Source organism: Bicyclus anynana, chromosome 20, assembly GCF_947172395.1.
Source record: "Bicyclus anynana chromosome 20, ilBicAnyn1.1, whole genome shotgun sequence".
Classification (NCBI taxonomy): Eukaryota; Metazoa; Arthropoda; class Insecta; order Lepidoptera; family Nymphalidae; genus Bicyclus; species Bicyclus anynana.
In genome coordinates this window covers 8,294,610-8,314,884 of record NC_069102.1, presented here as the reverse complement: position 1 = coordinate 8,314,884, position 20,275 = coordinate 8,294,610, and the positions used below count along the sequence as shown (strand labels likewise).

The window sequence follows — 20,275 nt, the reverse complement described above, 5'->3', positions numbered from 1 at the left end:
ATATATAGGTACCTTATGAAAAGTAGATTTTATAGCCTGACCAGAAAAATAAAAAAGGAAGCCATGTTAAAAAAAATAACTAATTTACCATAATAAAGCATAAATGGCTAAAAATAGTTGTGGCACTCCTAATATCGACTTTAAACATATATTTCAGGTCAGACTATAACTACAATGAAAGACAAAGAAAATGTTACAATTAGGTATATTTCAATTTACAATAATTACATAATAAAAAACATACTTTTTCGTAAGCGTCTAGTAGCTTAAAAACAAATTATATGAGTTGTGACTTTTCGAGTACTTTTAAATAGGAAATGTTATTGGTAATAACAGTTAAAAAAGTCAAAAAACAGGTTAGTCTTTCACTTTTTTTATATACATACATACATACTTACATATGGCATTTTAAGTCCAAGTGCCAGTCAATATTACTTAATCAAATTTAATTCAGCCTGATTCAAATCGTTAAACATAAATATTTTACTGTTTACTAGTTGCATTAGTATTTTTTTTTTTTGCTTTACGAATAACCACAAATAAGGATAATATCATGTAGGTACACAATAAAGAAATGATTTCATAAAAAGTATAACCTTCTAAATCTTTTATTGTTACAAAAATCCACAGTACCAGATTGACTGATTATATCAAATAAAATATATATGGTCGAATTGAGAAATCTCCTCCTTTTTTTGAAGTCGGTTAAAAACTATACTTTAATTTGTAAGCGTAACATACAAATCGCTTACATTACGAAATCGCGCTTCTTATATAGAAAATGTATTCCTATAATAGAAGCGGTAATTAAGTTATAATTAGCTACTTGACAGTGTTCGGAAAAATATTTTATAATTTACGTTGGCTGTAGGTACAAAATAAATCTCTTAAATCCACCTCTTTTCAAACAATTAAATTGAAATTCGAGCGAAAACCATTGATATGTTATTAAAAATGGAAACACAATCATATAGAAAAAATACAAAAAATCTCTTGAAACTTTCCACATTTGTGTTTTGATAGTTTTAGAAAAGTTAAAGAAAATTATTATTTTTACGGCATAGATAAAAATCGCAAATTTATTTTGCAAAAAATAAAATACAATAGAAAAAAATTGCATTATTCTTTACCTATATGCTATCATAGTATGAGATACGGCATAGGAATTATATACCCTCATCTGTTAATGGATAAAATGGATTAATTTGGATAAGATAAATGATAGAAAATATTCACGTTTACACAGTGCACATGGGTTGCCTAATTAAATTGCGACCGAATAGTATTAAATGTATAATGATATTTTAAATTTATTAATCTCCTTCCCTCATCGGTAATTTAAAACAAATCGTACACTACTAGTTAATAGAATACCCAAAATAATTGAAAAGTAAGGTTGCTTTCACACTACAACTGTGGTGTTGCCAGATATAAACAGTTAAGTAATTTTATTTATACTATCATCAGTAATTTAGTCTAATATAATGTCAAATGAAAGCTTATTTTAAGCTAAATTTAACTGTATTAGCCTTTGATCCAGTTTATGGTTTCCTAGATTTTGTATAAAAAATTTGTTTGACAGGAGCTTAACTAGGCAACCTATTTCCAAACATTATCTATCATTTATTCTATAGCTCTCTCATAACAGATAAGGGTATATATTTCTAATGCCGGTTCTTAGACCATAATACAGAGATTTCATCTACTATATAAAAATAAGTCGGGTTTTCCTTCCTGACGCTATAACTCCAAAACGCACGAACCGATTTCCACGGTTTTGCATTCGTTGGAAAGGTCTCGGGTCCGTGAGGTTTATAGCAAAGAAAATTCAGGAAAAAAATCAACAGAAAAGCGGGAAAATCTTTTTTCACATACAGCGCCATCTCTGATACATAGCATGTACTACAAATCAATATTGTAGGGGTAGGGTAGGGGTAGTTGAAAGTTTTCATAGAGTTTCACGCGGACGAAATCTCGGGCGTCCGCTAGTATTTTATAGTTACAACTGTCAAATAACCAATCGGCTCTAACTGTTAGTTACAATTATGCTCTATAACGGTTTAACAAGCAATATAACAGTTAGTTATAACAGTTACAGCAGTTATAGCAGTTAGGAGAGCAAGGTGTTTTTACGAATTTGACATACAGCAATATGTAAAGCATGGCTTGAATAAAAAAACAATTGGATTTAAATTTAGTCTTATTTTTAACATTATTATTTTTTTCTATCAATGAAATATAACATAAGTATAAATGTATAACAAAAAATATTTTATGTATAACCGTTTAATCAATACATATAAATAAAATTGAACTGTCTGTCTGTGTTTTCCCAAATACTTATAGTTATTTACAAACAATAATAAACAAGCTTTTTGAAATTTTTTGTCTGTCTCTATCTGTTTGTCCAGATTAATCTTTGAAATGGCTGAACCGATTTTAACGGGAGTTTCACTAGAATATAGAGGCGGTTGTGGAGCAATATATAGGATACTTTTGTCCCTAAAAAATACATGCTTCCGGATTTCTGAAAAACTGATTGCGTCCGATAGTTCTAATTAAAAACATTGTTAGTATCATAAGATATATTAATTATAACATATAAGGAGATTATAAATTTCTAATTAGTAAAAAAATACACTATGTTATATAAATTTTGTTTTTACATTTAACTAAGTAAACTAACCTGCAAATAAAGAACAACCCAATTAACCAACTACAATCTATAGAACATTTTCAAGGAAACAAAAACCGCGTTTGAATAATATTAAAACTTTCCTTGAAAAAATGCATTTTTATAACAAAAATCCTATCCTAATCCGATCAGTAGGTACATACTGACACAAAATCTCTAAAGTTAAATTATTACCACAAGTCCAGAACGGCTGGACTGATATTGATGAAATTTTGTGTTGTACAATGAGTATCTGCTTGGTCTAGCTAGATTTACAAATGGTAGGTGTTCTTGCAGTTCTTTAGTGATAGTTCTAATACTTTATTTTTCTTTTATTTGACTAATTATTCTACACTTCTTTTACATTAGATTTCGACACCAGCAAATTATACAACGCTAACTTGAATTTTGGTAAAATCGTTTTTTTTTGTGTCAAATGTCTTAAAATGAGGTTTTTATATATGTGTTAAAAAAATATGCAAAAATAACGAAGTAAATATTAGTGATACGCCGACTAGTAGCCGACTAGTCGGTAAAGCCGATTAATCGGTAAAGTCGCCGACTAGTCGGTAAAGCCGATTAGTCGGCAAAAAGCGCCGACTAGTCGGCTTATTATTTTGAACAAGAACAGTATTATTTGTACAAAAAAATATTTTTCATGTCACTTGCTTAAAAAAATTAATTTTACTAAGCTATATCAGCAAGCAAAAGTCCATCAAAGGAAGAATATCGACCCATGATCGGTATTGCCGACTAATCGGCCGACTAGTCGGCATCTTTGCAACCGACTAATCGGCTAGTCGGCTAATCGGCAAAAGTCATAGTCGGCGCATCTCTAGTAAATATACTTTTTGAAATCACACGATTTATATTACACCAACTATTATTATTATTAACGAGAGTTTTTGCTTGTTGTTTATATTAATCTAACTATACTTGCCGCGGTGGCGTGCACTTCATACATGCATTAAAGCACTGCATACCCTAACAATTGATTTATTAATGTTTATCCAATAAACATTTTCGCCCAGCTTGATTACATTGTTTACTAGTGCATACCCTGATCTACAATCTTATGAACGCCCCAGACTTGCCACTATGTTGCCCGGTTAAATACACCCATAAGCCTCTTAAGTAATGTAGGTACATTTTGATTTGTTATCGCAGTATATATTGCTGGTGTTGATTTATATTCAATCTCAAAATTTCACCTTTCTATCAGTTCTCAATATTTAAAAAAAAAAATATGGAATATCGTCATAGCTAGTTTTTAATAAATGAAGGCAACATCAACACATATACAAGTCAACATAATGACTTAAATAATATTAAACACAATTTCCATTATATTAATATCAGTATCGTTATCAGACTTAAATTATTATTATTTATTATACATATGGGTAGACAATAGACATGACCACATATTCTTATCATACAAAAATCTGTGTTACAATAGTCTCTGCGTATATTTTCCGTCTATAACCAAGACATTTTAGATCTCTCACCACATCGCATAATCCGAGTCGTCCATGTCAAAGATGGTGAAGAATCCCAGTACGGTCAGGTACACAATGACGTTGCCTGCTAATGTTAAATGGCAGGCTCCCCACTGGATCTGTAAAATTTACATTTAAATATTACCAAAAAACCATCCAAGGGTTCCCCAGGGTTCCGCATAAAGACGGTTTGTTGGATTTCACCTTAAATATTTAATCGAGACTCGCTGTTCGAATAACGTTGCGGAGTGAATGTGAATCTTCTGTACTTGTACATAATTCAAAATTCATTTATTTCAATTAGGCTTACTTTACAAGCACTTTTGAAAAGTCAAGATTATTTCATAATTTAATTTAATCTAATGGTGGTAATAATAGTCGAAAACTTATAATTAAAGTTACGAGGGTTCCAAACGCGCCTTGGTCCAAAGAAGAGCCCAAAACAAACTCAGCCAAGGTAAATTTTTTTGTTTACCACCATTTTACATATTTATTTAAAACTAAGCACACATACATACAATGTATAATACAATTTAACACCAAGCTTTTTTATCATTAATTTATGCAATTGCCCTTAAAAGAGTTACTAATTTTTTGCATATGTATTCTGCGGCTTTGTTTTAAGAACAGAGCATGTTAAGCTGTTGGTGCCAGCCATTATCATTAACATTTGATAATGGTTGTCAATGAGTCAACATTATCACCATCCAGCCTCAGACCAATTATTGTACTGCCTGCCTCGCTAGGTGTTACTTTTCTGTCAAAGTATAAAATCAATGATCTAATGCGATTATAAAAGCTGTCTCTATAGAATCGATGTTAAATAGTTATAATTGTGTTAAAAAGCTCCGTAAAAATACCTTTTTGTGTAGTTGAATGGTGTAAAAAAAGGAGAAAAACTTCTAGTTAGTATAAGATATATACCAAATCTAAGCTCGTTTTCCTCAGAATGACAGACAATTTTGTTTGTGACTATAAGTGCGATACAGGTCCTTCTACAATTGGTCTGAACCATCCACCTAATTCACATTAGATTGTGGAGGGTCTAAGCACCATATCCATCTAATAAATTCCTACTAAAGAGGTAGGAGGTACTGTATTGGGTCATTCAAATAGGCCGATAATGATACTAACCACAGAAGCACGTGCAAGTACAATAGGCAGTGCAAACGAGCTGACAAGTATGCCCATTGTTATAAAGATGGCCGCCTCCATGCAGGGAGAGTTGGTCCCTCCAGCGCTGTCCGTGTGACGTCGTGCAATCATCGTCGGGATGGGGCAGAGGATGTAGAAGAGTACTACAAAGAATGGCCACCATAATCTGAAAAACAAAATAATACATGTTAGATAACTGGCATATTTCTCATCCTCTTCAGTTTTGGATATATATCATCTATACCAATATTATAAAGCTGAAGAGTTTGTTTGTTTTGATGAATGCGCTAATCTCAGGAACTACTGGTCCGATTTAAAAAATTCTTTCAGTGTTAGATAGCCCATTTATCGAGGAAGGCTATAGGATATACAGCCATTATTTGTATTTTATATGGGTCCTCTTCCAGCAAGATGAGATTGTCTGCAAATCTCTAGATTTCTGATTTAGGCGGCGGTCATATACACTATGCACAAAAATTAAGGGAGCAGAAAAAAAATCCTAATTTTTGGGGGATTTTCAACAGGCTGTAACTTATACAAAAATGGTCGTACAGCAAAAAAAAAAAAGCAAATTGTAGCTCTAAGTGTTTAGTTTTTGGATCTGAGTTTGAAAATTTTTTTTTGAAAATATTTTTCGAGTAATCATAAGAAAACCACCGAAAAAAAAATTTTCGAAATTTTTTTGGTTTTTTTATTAATCTACGGACGTGGAAAAAACTTTTTCGACTCAACCTCCATATGGACCGGATAGCTTGTTTATTCAGATTTAATTTCGTTGTTTTTAAATCTCGATACGAGCATTTCTCGCTGAGATATCGATGTTTGAATGGAAAAAGATCATTTTGTCTTTGATTACCAATATCTCAGCAACCAATGATCGCACAGAAATTTTGAGGTTGGTTTTAAAAATTTGAATAAATTCTCTACAAGAATTGGCAATTGAATTTTGAAAAAAATTTTTTTTTCAATCATTACATGAATTTGAAAAAGCATCCAAAAAAGGGCTTTCTGTCGTTTTTTGGAAAATCAAGCGCCCAATCAAAAATATTGCGGAAACCACTGACGTTAAGTGTGCCTTTTACTGTTCAATATACCCACAAAAACCCTACAAAGTTTCAATTCAATCCAGCCAACCGTTTTTTTTTCCCACTTGATCGAATTTTTGAAAAAATTAAAGGAGCAAGAATTTCGCTATGAAAATGTCATAATTTTTATCATAAATGAAAAAAAAAATTTTTTTCATTTTTCTCTCAATTCTGTATTAGTGACATGAAAAAATTTTTGAGAAACAAAAAAAAAAAAATTTTAATTTTTTTCAATTGGCCCAAATCAAAAAAAAATAAAAAAAAAATTACCGCCGACATTAGCGTTACCCAAAGCGTACCACGTGGAGGTTGCACGGCGGATTTACGCTTTTGTGCTTGCGCACGTGTATGTGTGTGGTTTTATCAGAGATTGAGACCCTGTGGTTCGTCACTTCCACAGTATTTTGTGACTCCAAACTAACTCTCCGAAGATGTGTGTGTGTGTGTGTGTGTGTGTGTGTGTGTGTGTGTGTTGTGCTAATACAGCGTATTGCCACCTCTGCTCCTGATAACAGCCCACATTATAAAAATTATGACATTTTCAGAGCGAAATTCTTGCTCCTTTAATTTTTTCCAAAAATTCGATCAAGTGGGAAAAAAAAACGGTTGGCTGGATTGAATTGAAACTTTGTAGGGTTTTTGTGGGTATATTGAACAGTAAAAGGCACACTTAACGTCAGTGGTTTCCGCAATATTTTTGATTGGGCGCTTGATTTTCCAAAAAACGACAGAAAGCCCTTTTTTGGATGCTTTTTCAAATTCATGTAATGATTGAAAAAAAAATTTTTTTCAAAATTCAATTGCCAATTCTTGTAGAGAATTTATTCAAGTTTTTAAAACCAACCTCAAAATTTCTGTGCGATCATTGGTTGCTGAGATATTGGTAATCAAAGACAAAATGATTTTTTTCCATTCAAACATCGATATCTCAGCGAGAAATGCTCGTATCGAGATTTAAAAAAAACGAAATTAAATCTGAATAAACAAGCTATCCGGTCCATATGGTGGTTGAGTCGAAAAAATTTTTTCCACGTCCGTAGATTAATAAAAAAACCAAAAAAATTTCGAAAATTTTTTTTTCGGTGGTTTTCTTATGATTACTCGAAAAATATTTTCAAAAAAAAATTTTCAAACTCAGATCCAAAAACTAAACACTTAGAGCTACAATTTGCTTTTTTTTTTTGCTGTACGACCATTTTTGTATAAGTTACAGCCTGTTGAAAATCCCCCAAAAATTTGGATTTTTTTTCTGCTCCCTTAATTTTTGTGCATAGTATATATTAAGACCATATTCAGCCCATCATTCAAGGCTTTTGAAGATATTCTCCAGCACTGCAGTAAACAAATTTGGTGACAGTGGGTCACAGACAGCCACAACTTAGTCTGCTACAAAACCCATATAAGCTTATGTCGCAATTTTATCCCCTATCTTATCTTAGGGAGTGAAGTTTGAATAGTTCTTATAGCAGATCGTTAGTTATCAACCCATATTCGGTCACTGCTGAGCTCGAGTTTCCTCTCAAAATGAGAGGTATTAGTCAGTCCACAATGCTGGCCCAATACGGATTGACAAACTTCACACACACGGAGAATAATTAAGAAAATTCTCTGGTATGCAGGTTTCTTCACGATGTTGTTCCTTCAACATTTGAGACACGTGGTATTCAATTTCTTAATCCTACATCTTAATAACTGTGTGTGCTAAATTTCAATACAATCAATTTGGTTTCCAATGTGTTGATTTCACAAAAAAATATGATAATTTATTTACAATCTTCTACAGCGCAGCCCGAAGTAAATTTTAGAACGGAGCGAGATCCACTTATGGCACCTCTTCTGTTTGCTCCTAATAATATATACCTGTGCAAAGTAAATATGGAATGTGAAGATCTCGACCATACTCTGGAGTGACCAACATTGTTTACCATTTAGGCGCCCTCTAGGATTTGGCGCCTGGAGCGACTGCTCCGTTCGCCATATGGGCGAGCCGGCCCTGATCTAGTATAATGTTATTGGACAATTTAGCCAAGTAGCCTATTATTAATTTAATTATTCTATACTCACTTATACTGTGGCAAGGCACAAGCTAGTATAACAAATGTCATCCCAATAGAGCCAGCAAACGCCAAGGACACCAAACTATAAAAAATTAATAATAAATAGAAATTAGTTCACACATATTGTTTGGAATAAAATACGCATTGTTTCCTAATGTGTGTGAAGCCTAAATTTTGAAAAGAGTTTACAATATTTCTATACAATATTTAGATATTTGATTTTGGTTCTATCGGTCAGGTTTACAGAGTGATAGAACTTGAGGAGTGTTATGAAAGCAAAAACATCTCTATAATTTATCATCTATTAGAAAGTGGTTGCTGAGTAATTGGTTTTGATGTCACATGCACAGGTATCACTTCCAAAAATTCAAGGATTCTTGTCTGCTGCACACCAAGACTTTTGAGTTTGACTGTTGTCTGTGTGCGTATGTGCCGTAGGCTCATTTATGGGACCTCAGTGGCGTAACCGGGAGGTTTGGGCGAGCGCAGAAGCATCGCCTGATGGGGCCTTAAGACAGAAGCAGAGTAGATAGCCCGAACGACTTTCTATGAGCGTCTCCTCTGAGACTTGGACTTCAGCTTAGAAAGCCGTTCGGAAAGGATGTTTTGGCCTGAGTTTATCAGTCCGGGCGTCCCTGAGTTTGTTAGAAATTAAAAAGCCCAAGTCTGGTTGAAGTTAGATATTAGGGACCTTGTCTTAGCCGACAAAGACATTGTGTGTTTGGGTTGTCTGAGAAGCATTCTTGTTTGTTATGTCATCCTCAGGATAGAATAGTTTTTGAGCTGTCAAATCACTTATACATCCACAGTCAAACTGATTTCTGAAAGTAGAATTAGTTATTTATATAAGTGTATAATAACTATGTGATTTTTGGTGTAAAATATGAAAATTGAAACTGCAAGTACAGTTTGATTTTTATGCTTCTGTCATTATTAAATGAATTATTATAGCCATTTCATTTCGTAGCTTTTGTTTAATTACAATATAGCATATAGAAATTATGTGGTCTGAGTTGCCCCATGCAAAAAGCCACAATATACACTCTTACTACATGTGCAGATAAAGAATGGGATTAGAAATGGCAGCTCACTAAGTAAGTCATCTTGGGGGTACAGTTGCAAATAATGTGAATGGGAGAAGTGCATAGATGCACCATAAGTTTATCCACATGAGCAGTGGTGCAAACATGCATCCACATTAAGAGATATAGGAAAAATATCATCCAATGGTGGCAGAGATGTGCCAGCCTCATCTCTTTCATTCAAATGCATTGAAAACGATAGCAATATATTTTGTTGTGCAGTCATTGCTTTTTTAAAAAAAGAAAAGAATATTTGAAACGTCTTTTAAATATGACCAATATTCCCATTTTCCTTCAACTAATCGGGAAAAATTGTATTAAGAGTGGGTATAACAATAGACCAATGGGGTGGAGATAAAACCACCACCGCTTAGTGATGAGTCTGACCGCTCTTACCGTTGAGGTATTGAGGCTATAATTGCAACAATTGGTTGAAGTTGATCTATTTTTTTTACACAAGATCTTGTTAACGTCTTAGCGCCACTGGACTAATGGAACTGCAGTGGCGTGCAGCATCGGTCCAAAGTAAATTTTAAAATGGAGCAACATCCAATTATGGCACCTCTCCTGTTTGCTCCTAATAATATGCAGATACCTATACCAAATTATGAGTGTAAAGTAAGAATGGAACGCGAAGATCTCGACCATACTCTGGGGTGACCAATTGAAAATCAGGCGCAGTACTATCTATGGTTAACTAGGATTATCATTTAGGCGCTCTGTAGGATTTTGGCGCCTGGAGCGACTGCTCTGTTCGCCGTATAGACGGGCCGGCCCTGGTGGCGTGCAGTTCATACATGCATTGACATCCTGCATACCCTAACATACGTTTTCTTAATACTTTCAATTGCAGATTTTCCCAGTTTGGTATAATTTTTCTTACTAGTGAATACAATGATCGACAAACTTATGCACGCCACTAATTGGAAGTTGTTGATAATACCAAACACTGCACCTTAATGTATAGAAAATACTAAAACATCTAACAATGTGGAACATATTCAAATGTGGAAGTTTGTTAATTTTATCATGGATTAAGTGTGTTGTGTATAAAATTCCTATACAATATATTATAATGATAGGGCACTAGGGCATCAAAACTGAGACTGACATATGTGCATAATTATCTTAATTTCATTTAGTCGCTTATAAAACAGCAAAAGTTATTTAAACACTTTACACCTAAATATTGTCAATAATGTCGAGTTGTGTGTTTAAGTAGTGTAAAAAATAATTAATGTAAGTAAACACAAAAAATGTACATGTGTGCTCTCAATGGAGTCGCTAAATTTGGATCACTTTTTGCAGTGATTTTGTAGACAAGTAACATATTACCTATAGTATAAAATAATCATAGGTAATATAGCAAAAAAATTGTGTTTATACAAGGAAAATATTAATTTTTCCTTGGGAACTTTGAGAGAACAATTAATTGGTAAGGTATTGCATATCATTATTAATTATGATACGTTCTCCAATATCAAAGTAATCTCTTTATCTATAAAACAAAAAGCATTAACAGTTTGATATTGATTTTATGTTGCAAAAGAATGGTTTCTACTTACCCTGTAAATTGTCCATGGACCGACCACATGGAAAAAAGAGAAAATAATTTTAACAAATCATAAATAGAAACGTGAATTATTTGTGAAAATACTGTTTGTAAATACAACAAAATGACTCATACAAAATGGGCAATCTTAATTTGTATTTTTTTGCAAACAAGAGATAATAATATTTTTACCTTTAATACCAGCCATTTTTTATTTAATAATTATTTTGTTGTCTTCTTAGAATTAATAAAACAGTGTATTCTATGGAAAACTTTCTAGTTTCTTGAATTTTTAGAAAAGTCACAGTCAATCAGAGAATTGGATTTCCACAGAACAAAATCACACAACACCGCCACAGAGTAAGTAAGAATTCTTAATTTCTCAGCAATTTAGATCGTAGTCTCAGATCAATTTACATATGGACCAGAATCGCTCCCAAAACCAACAAAGTATTTTGTCATTTTTGAGGGGTCGAGGTAAACTCACACATTATTTAAACCATTACATATAATGTGTCCTTATACAACACACAACAAATGTGAAACTAATTCAGGTAAATAAGGTTGTAAATAGTGTGTAAAAACTAATCAATTTAATTAAAGTAATAAATACTTAAAAATTAAACGTAACCTCATCAAGTAAAATGAAGTTGTTGCAGTTTTATGCCATGCAAACCAGCATTTTCCAGGGAGCTCTTTATACAACTTTATTTTATTACAACAATAAAACATTGTTCTTTAAGAACAGATTTTTTAAACACGGTAGATTGTGATCCTAAAGATGGGGGGGGTAACGCCAAACGGGGCAGGTCCCAAGATAATTGGTCTGAGTTGTCACGTAACTCTGTGGTATAATAGGCTTAACGAAAGCTCAAAGCCATAAAATGTGAGCCAGTTTCGGTTTTTAAAAAAGTATTTGAAGTTTATGTTTTATGATAACCATATTAATCTCTATAGTGATCTGTGGCCTCTACCACCTCCACCTTCATTTGTGGTCTGTGACCTCCACCTCTACCTATTCGTATTCTATTTGTATGGTTTGTGGTATGGTTTATGTCTTGCTTTGTTTACTACTCTTATTGTAAATTAAAATAAAATTATTTGGTATATTAACTGAATTCTTTATACAAAAACTTTGTATTGAAACCGCTAATAAAATAATAATAAAATGGATGACGATGCGGAAACTTACAAATTATGGCGAATTCGTAAAACTGTAATGCAGGTCAGTACTTTGAGGTTATGTTATTATTTGAAAAAATGTTTTTAACATATTATTTATTTTTTTAAGTTAAGAATTGTCTCAATTTATTGAAAGGCAGTTACATAAAAACATTTAGTCGAAACGAATCTGGGTGAAAGGGGAATGCCCATCGGCCGATACAACGTCGGCCCCGAGAACCTAGGTATACACCCGTTTAAAAATATACAGAGAGAGGAGGAACAAACATACTTACACACTTACACACCTACACAATTTCACACTTGCATACAAACTTTCGCCTTTATAATATTAGTAGGATAGGATGTTGTAAAACGTTGTAGCAAACTTTTTTTAATAAAGTAATGATTTCTTTATTAAAGTAGAATTATCACAATTTTTTTATATAATATAAGTAAATTGCAAAGTAAATTCTGGCCCTGGCCTACCCTAACCACCCGTTAGGGTAGGCCAGGGCCGGAGATGGGCATTCCGTTTTGGCATAGAGATCAGTTGTAGTATAAATTATTAAATATGCTACTTGTTTGTCCCGTTACTATCACAGGAGCAATATAAGCAGTTTATATATTTTTTATAATGACAGTACTTATTCTTATTGTAGGGTACAGTGAGAATTAAAAAAAATTAAATTAAAAGTTAACCATTACTTAAAAAATTACTTGTACGGCATATACATATGTAATCTAATTTAGAATTAAATTATTCCAGCTATGCCACGACAGAGGATATTTAGTAACTCAAGATGAATTGGACCAAACTTTAGATCAGTTCAAAGAACAATTTGGAGACAAACCTAGGTTAGTAAGAGCCATAGAACTAAACAAACATTTAGAATATTGGCCTTTTTGTGTACTTTATTATAGGATGAAATTACATATGCCCTCAACTTTGGTGGTGTGATTTACAATGAAAAAATGTATACAAAGTTCTCTACATATTTGCCCCAGCTTAGAGCTACCAGACAAATTTTTTAATAAGTGACAGGCTGTCGTGTAAACTATAAATATTCAAGAATCCATTTTCGACTTTCAACGGCCTGTTGAAGGAAATGGAGGCTGTTGCGCAAGACGGAGGTCCTGGGTTCGATCCCCGGCTGAGCCGATTGAGGTTTTCTTTATTGGTCCAGGTCTGGCTGGTGGGAGGCTTCAGCCGTGGCTAGTTACCACCCTACCGACAAAGATGTACCGCCAATCGATTTAGCGTTCCGGTACGATGTCGTGTAGAAACCGAAAGGGGTGTGGATTTTCACCCTCCTCCTAACAAGTTAGCCCGCCTCCACCATCAGGTGTGATTGTAGTCAAGGGCTAACTTGTAAAGAATTAAATAAAAACCCTTTCTTAGTAGATCTTTATCACAAAAAGAAATTACTTTCTAAGTTTCTGCTTGCTAGCTTCAGTAGGTATGTTGGGTATATGTCAGTCAGTTGGTCAAACAGTCAGTATTTTTATTTCCTTTTATTATGCCTATACATAGAAAATAAAATTCTTACCCACATATAATTTTGTTGTTTCTGAAATAGTGGCATCGATAATGTTTTTCTTTATTGTCTTATCCAACATTTGCATTTTTTAAATTTAAATATTGTTTGTATAAAAAAAAACTATAAAAGTGATTTTACAAAAGTGACAGATGAGTACAAACTTCACAAAAATTTGACAAAATTTGTATACATATAAAAAGGTTTAATAGAAAAGAAATCACTTTAAAAGTAGATAGAGGTCAATAGACAACTGATTGGTGTGCTAAGACTCCATAGAATGCTAAGATATCTCTCTATCTTTATATTGAATTCATGGGTTATTAACCTCAGTTTTTTTTACCATACATAATATTATACTATGCTAGTTAGCACTTGGATGCAATGATGCTTGATGGTAAGCAAAGATGAATGAAATGGGCTTGCCCAAACCCAAAGCCAAAAGGTTCAATTTTAACTTTTAATACAAAATAAACCATTTGTTAGGCAAGTTCCGGTGATCCTCCAATACTTATCTAGCTATATTAAAGTCTACAATATGAACATCTATATTTCAAAGTTTTAATCTATCATCATTATTATCAGTCTATAGGCCCATTACACAACTAGACCTTCTTATAGGTTCTTATAGGGTGGATTTATGGAGCTTATCCAGGACCTCTTGATCCAATGCCACATAAGCTAACTATTGGTTCAGTTTTTATCTATACTAATCTGAACAACCCATATTTAACTCACTGTTGAGCACGAGTCTCCTCTCAGAATGAGAGGGGTTAGACTAGTAGTCCACGCTGTCCCAATGCAGATTGGTATTGGTATCACAAAGAGAATTAAGAAAATTCTCAGGTTCCCTTTACAACACATGATATTTAATTTCTTAAAATGATTTGATGATGAATTTTCATACTTAATTGAAAAATTGGAGGAGGCCCTGAATAAGGATCACTTTAGACCCTTTGAATTGAAGGCAGTGGTCATGTCCACTAGGCTATCGCTAATCTGATTTTGTATAATTCTCAGTGAGAAACGGCCAGCGAGAAGTGATTTGATAGTACTTGTGGCACACAATGATGACCCCACAGACCAGATGTTTGTTTTCTTCCCCGATGAAGCCAAAATTGGTATTAAGACCATCAAAACATATTGTACAAGGATGCAGGAGGAAAACATTCACAGGGCTATTGTGGTTGTACAAGCAGGTAACTTATTATATCTACATTGTAAAGTACTTGAAACAATGAAATGGATGCATGGATTTTGGAAAGTATGTAGTAGTTTTTAGTAGTAAGTTTTTTTTTAAACATGACCAATATTTCCGTTCCCCTCCAATTAGTCGGTAGACCAACGGGGTGGGGATCAAACCACCACCCCTCTGGTGATGAGTGTGACCGCTCTTACTATTGAGCTATTGAGGCTCAATTCATCATGATCTGTCATGATCAGATGTTTTTGACAGTCTCCGTGGCACACTGGTATGTGTGTTGGATTTACTAGACAGGTCTTGGGTTCAATCTCCAGGTGGAGGATTTCTTAATTATTGGTCCATGTCTGGCTGGGGGAGGCTTTGGCCGTGGATAGTTACCATCTTACCGCCAAAGACGCACCGCCAAACGATTTAGCTTTCCGGTATGATGTTGTAAATGCAAGGTATGGATTTTTATCCTCGAACTTAGCCAGCTTTCATTTTAGATTGCATCATCACTTACCATCATTACCATCAGGTGAGATTGTACACTGATTGTACTGCTTGTGCCATAATTAAGATCTACAGATCAAGTTTCCCTAAATGGCACAATTAAGTGAATTTTCCAATTTCCCCTAACACTTATTTATTTTATTTTTATACTTAAAAATTTCAATTTTCGTGAATTCGATTCATATTCATTTATTCTGAAACACGGCTAAAACTCACGTGTCGTCGGAGTATGCTTTCAATTCAGCAGATAACGATCCAAATTGTTAACAGTTTGGATGATGCCGTGTTGCGTCTTTGTCGGTAGGGTGGTAACTAGCCATGGCCGAAGCCTCCCACCAGCCAGACCTGGACAAATTAAGAAAACTTCAATCGACCCAGCCGGGGATTGCACCCACGTCCGTCATGTAAATCCACCGCGCATACCACTGCGCCACGGAGGCCGTTTAGGTTCGAAACTAGTCATACTCCGACGGTATATCACGTGACTTTTAGTTTCGAACCCATACGGGGCCCTTAGTCATGAGCTTGCATGATCCAAACTGTTGAACATACTCCGATGTTGTATCACGTGAGTTTTAGCCGTGTTTCATAATAAATTGATATTTCATAGATATATCAATACGTCATAAGTAAATATTATATAAATAATAATTAATTTGCAGGCATGACCCCATCAGCAAAGCAATCTCTAGTAGACATGGCGCCGAAGTACATTCTAGAACAATTCCTGGAGTCTGAACTGCTGATCAACATTACTGAACATGAGTTGGTGCCAGAGCATATTGTGTTGACACCAGATGAGAAGCAGGAGTTATTGGCTAGATAGTATCCTTTTATAAATAAACATTTGATGGCCATGTGGCTCAGTGGATAGTGAACATTCTGTATCAACAATGGGGATGATGACTAGGTTTGAATATATTGATTTTTATAATACATTCGGGTAAATAAGGTCAATGTTAACTAATTTATAAATAAACCAAAGATTGACTAGATATTTGTAAAATAAATAAGATAAAATTTCAAAATCTATTATCGTAATTAGATGAAAATTCACACAGTTTTAGCTTCCTAACATTAAATGTGACATTTTTCTATAAATGAACTATAAACATAAACGCACTAAGACAAACTCTTCAGCTTTATAATATTAGTATAGATTTTTAAATTTCTTTTTTGTTTGAAAGAAACTTCCAGATTGGTCCCGTTTAATTTTCATGAAAATCGGTTTAGTAATTATGTGTTAAAATCAAAATAACTGAATTGCGTCGGTTCCATTTTTTTATGTTATAAAGATTATAGTATGAAAAAAATGTATATGACATAAAAATGTTTGCAGAGTTAGCTACTTATTAACCAACTTCAAATAATAGGAGGTTCTGCACTTGATTGATATTTACTTAGGGTTCCGAACGTACGTAGTACAAAAACGGAACCCTTATAATCTCACTCGCGCACTTTTTAATGTCTGTCGGTTTTCTCCGAATGTACTGGACCAATCCAGTTGAAATTTGGTACACATATATTTTTTTTGTTTTTATATAATTTTCTTTGACATTATAATACAGTAAACTAAAAGAGAACATGTTGATGAGAATACAGGCTGGCGACCCAGTCGCTAGGTACTTCGGCTTGAAGAGAGGACAGGTAATAAATAATTTTGTTATACTATAATTAAGAGTAAGAGCCGTGATTACCTTCGATTCGGAGGGTGTGGGTTCAAATCCGGTCCGGAGCATGCAGCTCCAACTTTCAGTTATGTGCATTTTAAGAAATTAAATATCACGTGTAACAAATATCGTGAGGAATGCATACCTGAGATTTTTTTTGATTCTCTACGTGTGTGAAGTCTGCCAATCCGCATTAGCCCAGCGTGGTGGACTTGGCCTAACCCCTGTCATTCTGAGAGGAGACTCGTGCTTAACAGTGAGCCGAAAATGGGTTGATAAAGCTTGGCAAATTACACTAACACTCCCGATGGTCCACGCGGGCCGGGAGGGGGGTAGCGATGCCCCGCTCGCGCGACTTCATACCCGCGCAGTTCTTTCCCCCGTCGTCCGCATATCATGGTAGTGTCATCAACTTGCCAAGCAATAATGATGATGATGATGATGATGACTATAATTAATCATACTACTCGTAGTGGAAGCCCGCGACTCTGTGAAATTCTGTTTATGACAAATCCCGCGGGAACTGGATTTTTCTGGAATAAAAGTAGCCTATGTTCTGATTCTACTACTTGAGCCGTGATAGCCCAGTGGATATGACCTCTGCCTCCGATTCCGGAGGGTGTGGGTTCGAATCCGGTCCGGGGCATGCACCTCCAACTTTTCAGTTGTGTGCATTTTAAGAAATTAAATATCACGTGTCTAAATCGGTGAAGGAAAACATCGTGAGGAAACCTGCATACCAGAGAATTATCTTAATTCTCTGCGTGTGTGAAGTCTGCCAATCCGCATTGGGCCAGCGTGGTGTACTATTGGCCTTACCACTCTTATTCTGAGAGGAGACTCGAGCTCAGCAGTGAGCAGAATATGGGTTGATGACGACGACGACGATTTTCTGATTCATGGTCCAATTTATCTATATCAAAGTCCAATTTATATCTATCTCTATATCAAATTTAATCCAAATTGGTTTAGTGGCTTAGACGTGAAAAGGTAACAGTATGACAAACCTACATTCCTATTTTTTTCTTTACAAGTCAACCTCTGACTACAATCTCACCTGATGTTAAGGGATGATGGAAGCGAGCTAATTTGTTACCAGGAGGATGAAAATCCACACCCCTTTTCTGTTTCTACACGACATCGTACCGGAACGCTTAATCGCTTGGCGGTACGTCTTTGCCGGTAGCTTGGTAACTAGCCACGGCCGAAGCCACCAGCCAGACCTCGACCAATTAAGAAAATCTCAATCGGCCCAGCCATAGACCTAGGGAGAGGTCTAACTAACTGGACATCAAAGTTCAAGAAGTTACAAAGTTTTAAGCTCTTTGTTTTCTTTTCAGGTGGTGAAAATTATTAGGTCTTCAGAAACAGCAGGAAGATATATTTCATACAGATTAGTTTGTTAACATTAGAATAACTAAAATAAATTCCATTTATATTTTTAAAATTAAAATTGTGTTTTATTTGGCGTTCCTATTGATTTCTTCCTAATGTTGGCTGGAGGTAGAGCTTTTTAACACGCATATATTAGCTTCACTTGTAACTTACTAGGTATGTATGTAAGAAAATCTTGGAATCTTAATTTAGCCCACTTCCCGGTCTTCGATTAGGATGAAATTTTGCACACGCTCTGAGTTCTGATGACAATACATGACTAGCTAAGAAACGTCATTACAAATCCAATATGGCGGCCACTCCAAGACGGCGGACTGACTGTTTGAAATCCACGTCAATGATATGGAGAGTTACAGTTTCAAAAATTTGTTCATAAATCATAAAAACACACGATATTTAATGGGATTCAAAATTTATTAAAATTAAAACTCTAAAGTGGTGAAATAGGGGTTGAAAGTTTACATTGATTTCCACGCGGACGAAGTCGCGGGTGTCCGCTAGTTTATGATATAACTATACTTTTATTATTCTTCTTTTCCTCCTACTCTAATCTATATTTATAGGTACTAAAATTTAACAAAATTGATTAAGCGGATTACGTGTGAAAAACGTAACAGAATTACCTACTTTACTTTCACATTTATAATGTTTGAACGAAGATTACACCGAAGCGAATCTATCATACCTCTGGAATGACACCGTTATGGCGGCGACAATGATCGAGATTCCAATAAAAAAAAAATAACTTTCGTAAAATACCATAATAGTGATATGTACACGCAAATAGTTTACACTGTAGTCACTTAAGTTACACATGATAGAACCGCATGCGTCGACAAATCGTATCTGGTATATCACACGTCGCGCGTCTATCGAACTTTGTGCACGTTTGCGAATACGCGAATATTTGATCAAATGTTTGGCGAACATTTTTTTAATTTCTAGTGCTTGTTTAGTGATTGTTTAATGAACGATTGGAAATCAAGGGATGCTTTGTGAACACCATTTCGAATGTTTAAAAACAGGTAAGTTGTTTATGTTTAAAAAAAATATTACTTAATAAAAATACCGCCTTCAAAGTGATCAGCAGGTAAAACGTAATAGGATGTTATTTTTCGCATGTCAGTTTAGTTGGTTCGTTTTATGTTTTTGAAGTCGGTTGTAATCTCTTTATTTTTTTTTTAATTTTTCTAATTTTAGTGTAGGTCATATCATATCTACTAGATTTTTGAAGACAATTTTTTGCCTAACGTAAGTTGCTCGTCGTGTCGTATTAAAACCTTGGATGGAGTAGCCTTTTCTGATTACAACAAATTAATAATTAAGCCACACCATGAAAAGGCTTTGCTAGAGATGACGCGTTACGCAACTTGAATTCCATATCAAAGACCAAGCACAAGGTAGAGTACTCTAAACCGTTGAAGAGTTCCATTAACTGTCCTTCGTCTTTATCACTAGACCCCTAATGACAGTCACAACCCATCTAGGTGGAAAGTTCTCACCAATAAAAATAAATCAAGCCCAATCACAATGATGCTATTGTAAATCTTTGAGGAGTTTCATTTAACATCATCAGACAGTTGCAAACCTTCTTGGTGCAAAGTCCTCACGAATATAAATTGATTAAGCCCAATCAAAAGGTAGCTACTGTACATCGTTGAGGAGTTCCTTTGCCTGTCCTCCGTCTTCATCATCAGAGCCCTATTGACAG

General features: G+C 34.5%; 3 protein-coding genes across 3 annotated transcripts in view; 2 read left to right on the top strand and 1 right to left on the bottom strand.

The window, feature by feature from the left end:
• Positions 1-188: 188 nt before the first annotated feature.
• LOC112054359 (leptin receptor gene-related protein) lies at positions 189-11,453 on the bottom strand. Its single transcript, XM_024094130.2, has 4 exons — positions 11,297-11,453; positions 8,478-8,553; positions 5,308-5,494; positions 189-4,292 (listed from the first exon to the last, which is right to left on the bottom strand). Exons 1-4 carry the CDS (start codon positions 11,310-11,312, stop codon positions 4,179-4,181), a joined length of 393 nt encoding a protein of 130 aa, XP_023949898.1. The 5' UTR covers positions 11,313-11,453; the 3' UTR covers positions 189-4,178.
• Positions 11,454-12,121: 668 nt separating this feature from the next.
• Positions 12,122-18,622, top strand: LOC112054358 (DNA-directed RNA polymerases I, II, and III subunit RPABC1). Its single transcript, XM_024094129.2, has 6 exons — positions 12,122-12,329; positions 13,035-13,123; positions 14,824-15,002; positions 16,162-16,324; positions 17,068-17,146; positions 18,510-18,622. Exons 1-6 carry the CDS (start codon positions 12,273-12,275, stop codon positions 18,573-18,575), a joined length of 633 nt encoding a protein of 210 aa, XP_023949897.1. The 5' UTR covers positions 12,122-12,272; the 3' UTR covers positions 18,576-18,622.
• A 659-nt stretch (positions 18,623-19,281) lies between these two features.
• Positions 19,282-20,275, top strand: part of LOC112053335 (uncharacterized) — an 81,208-nt gene continuing 80,214 nt past the window's right edge. Inside the window, exon 1 of the mRNA XM_052887714.1 lies at positions 19,282-19,589. The gene's annotated coding sequence lies outside the window, so the exon portion shown is untranslated. The remainder of the gene's footprint in view (positions 19,590-20,275) is intronic.

Coding starts and splice junctions, on each gene's coding strand:
- LOC112054359 (XM_024094130.2), bottom strand. Junction 5,495..8,477: donor TGTGCCTTGCCACAGTATAA/GTGAGTATAGAA, acceptor TTTGTTTTTCAG/ATTATGGTGGCCATTCTTTG. Junction 4,293..5,307: donor TACTTGCACGTGCTTCTGTG/GTTAGTATCATT, acceptor TAAATTTTACAG/ATCCAGTGGGGAGCCTGCCA.
- LOC112054358 (XM_024094129.2), top strand. CDS start 12,273: ATGGATGACGATGCGGAAACTTACAAATTATGGCGAATTCGTAAAACT. Junction 12,330..13,034: donor TTCGTAAAACTGTAATGCAG/GTCAGTACTTTG, acceptor AAATTATTCCAG/CTATGCCACGACAGAGGATA. Junction 15,003..16,161: donor TATTGTGGTTGTACAAGCAG/GTAACTTATTAT, acceptor ATTAATTTGCAG/GCATGACCCCATCAGCAAAG.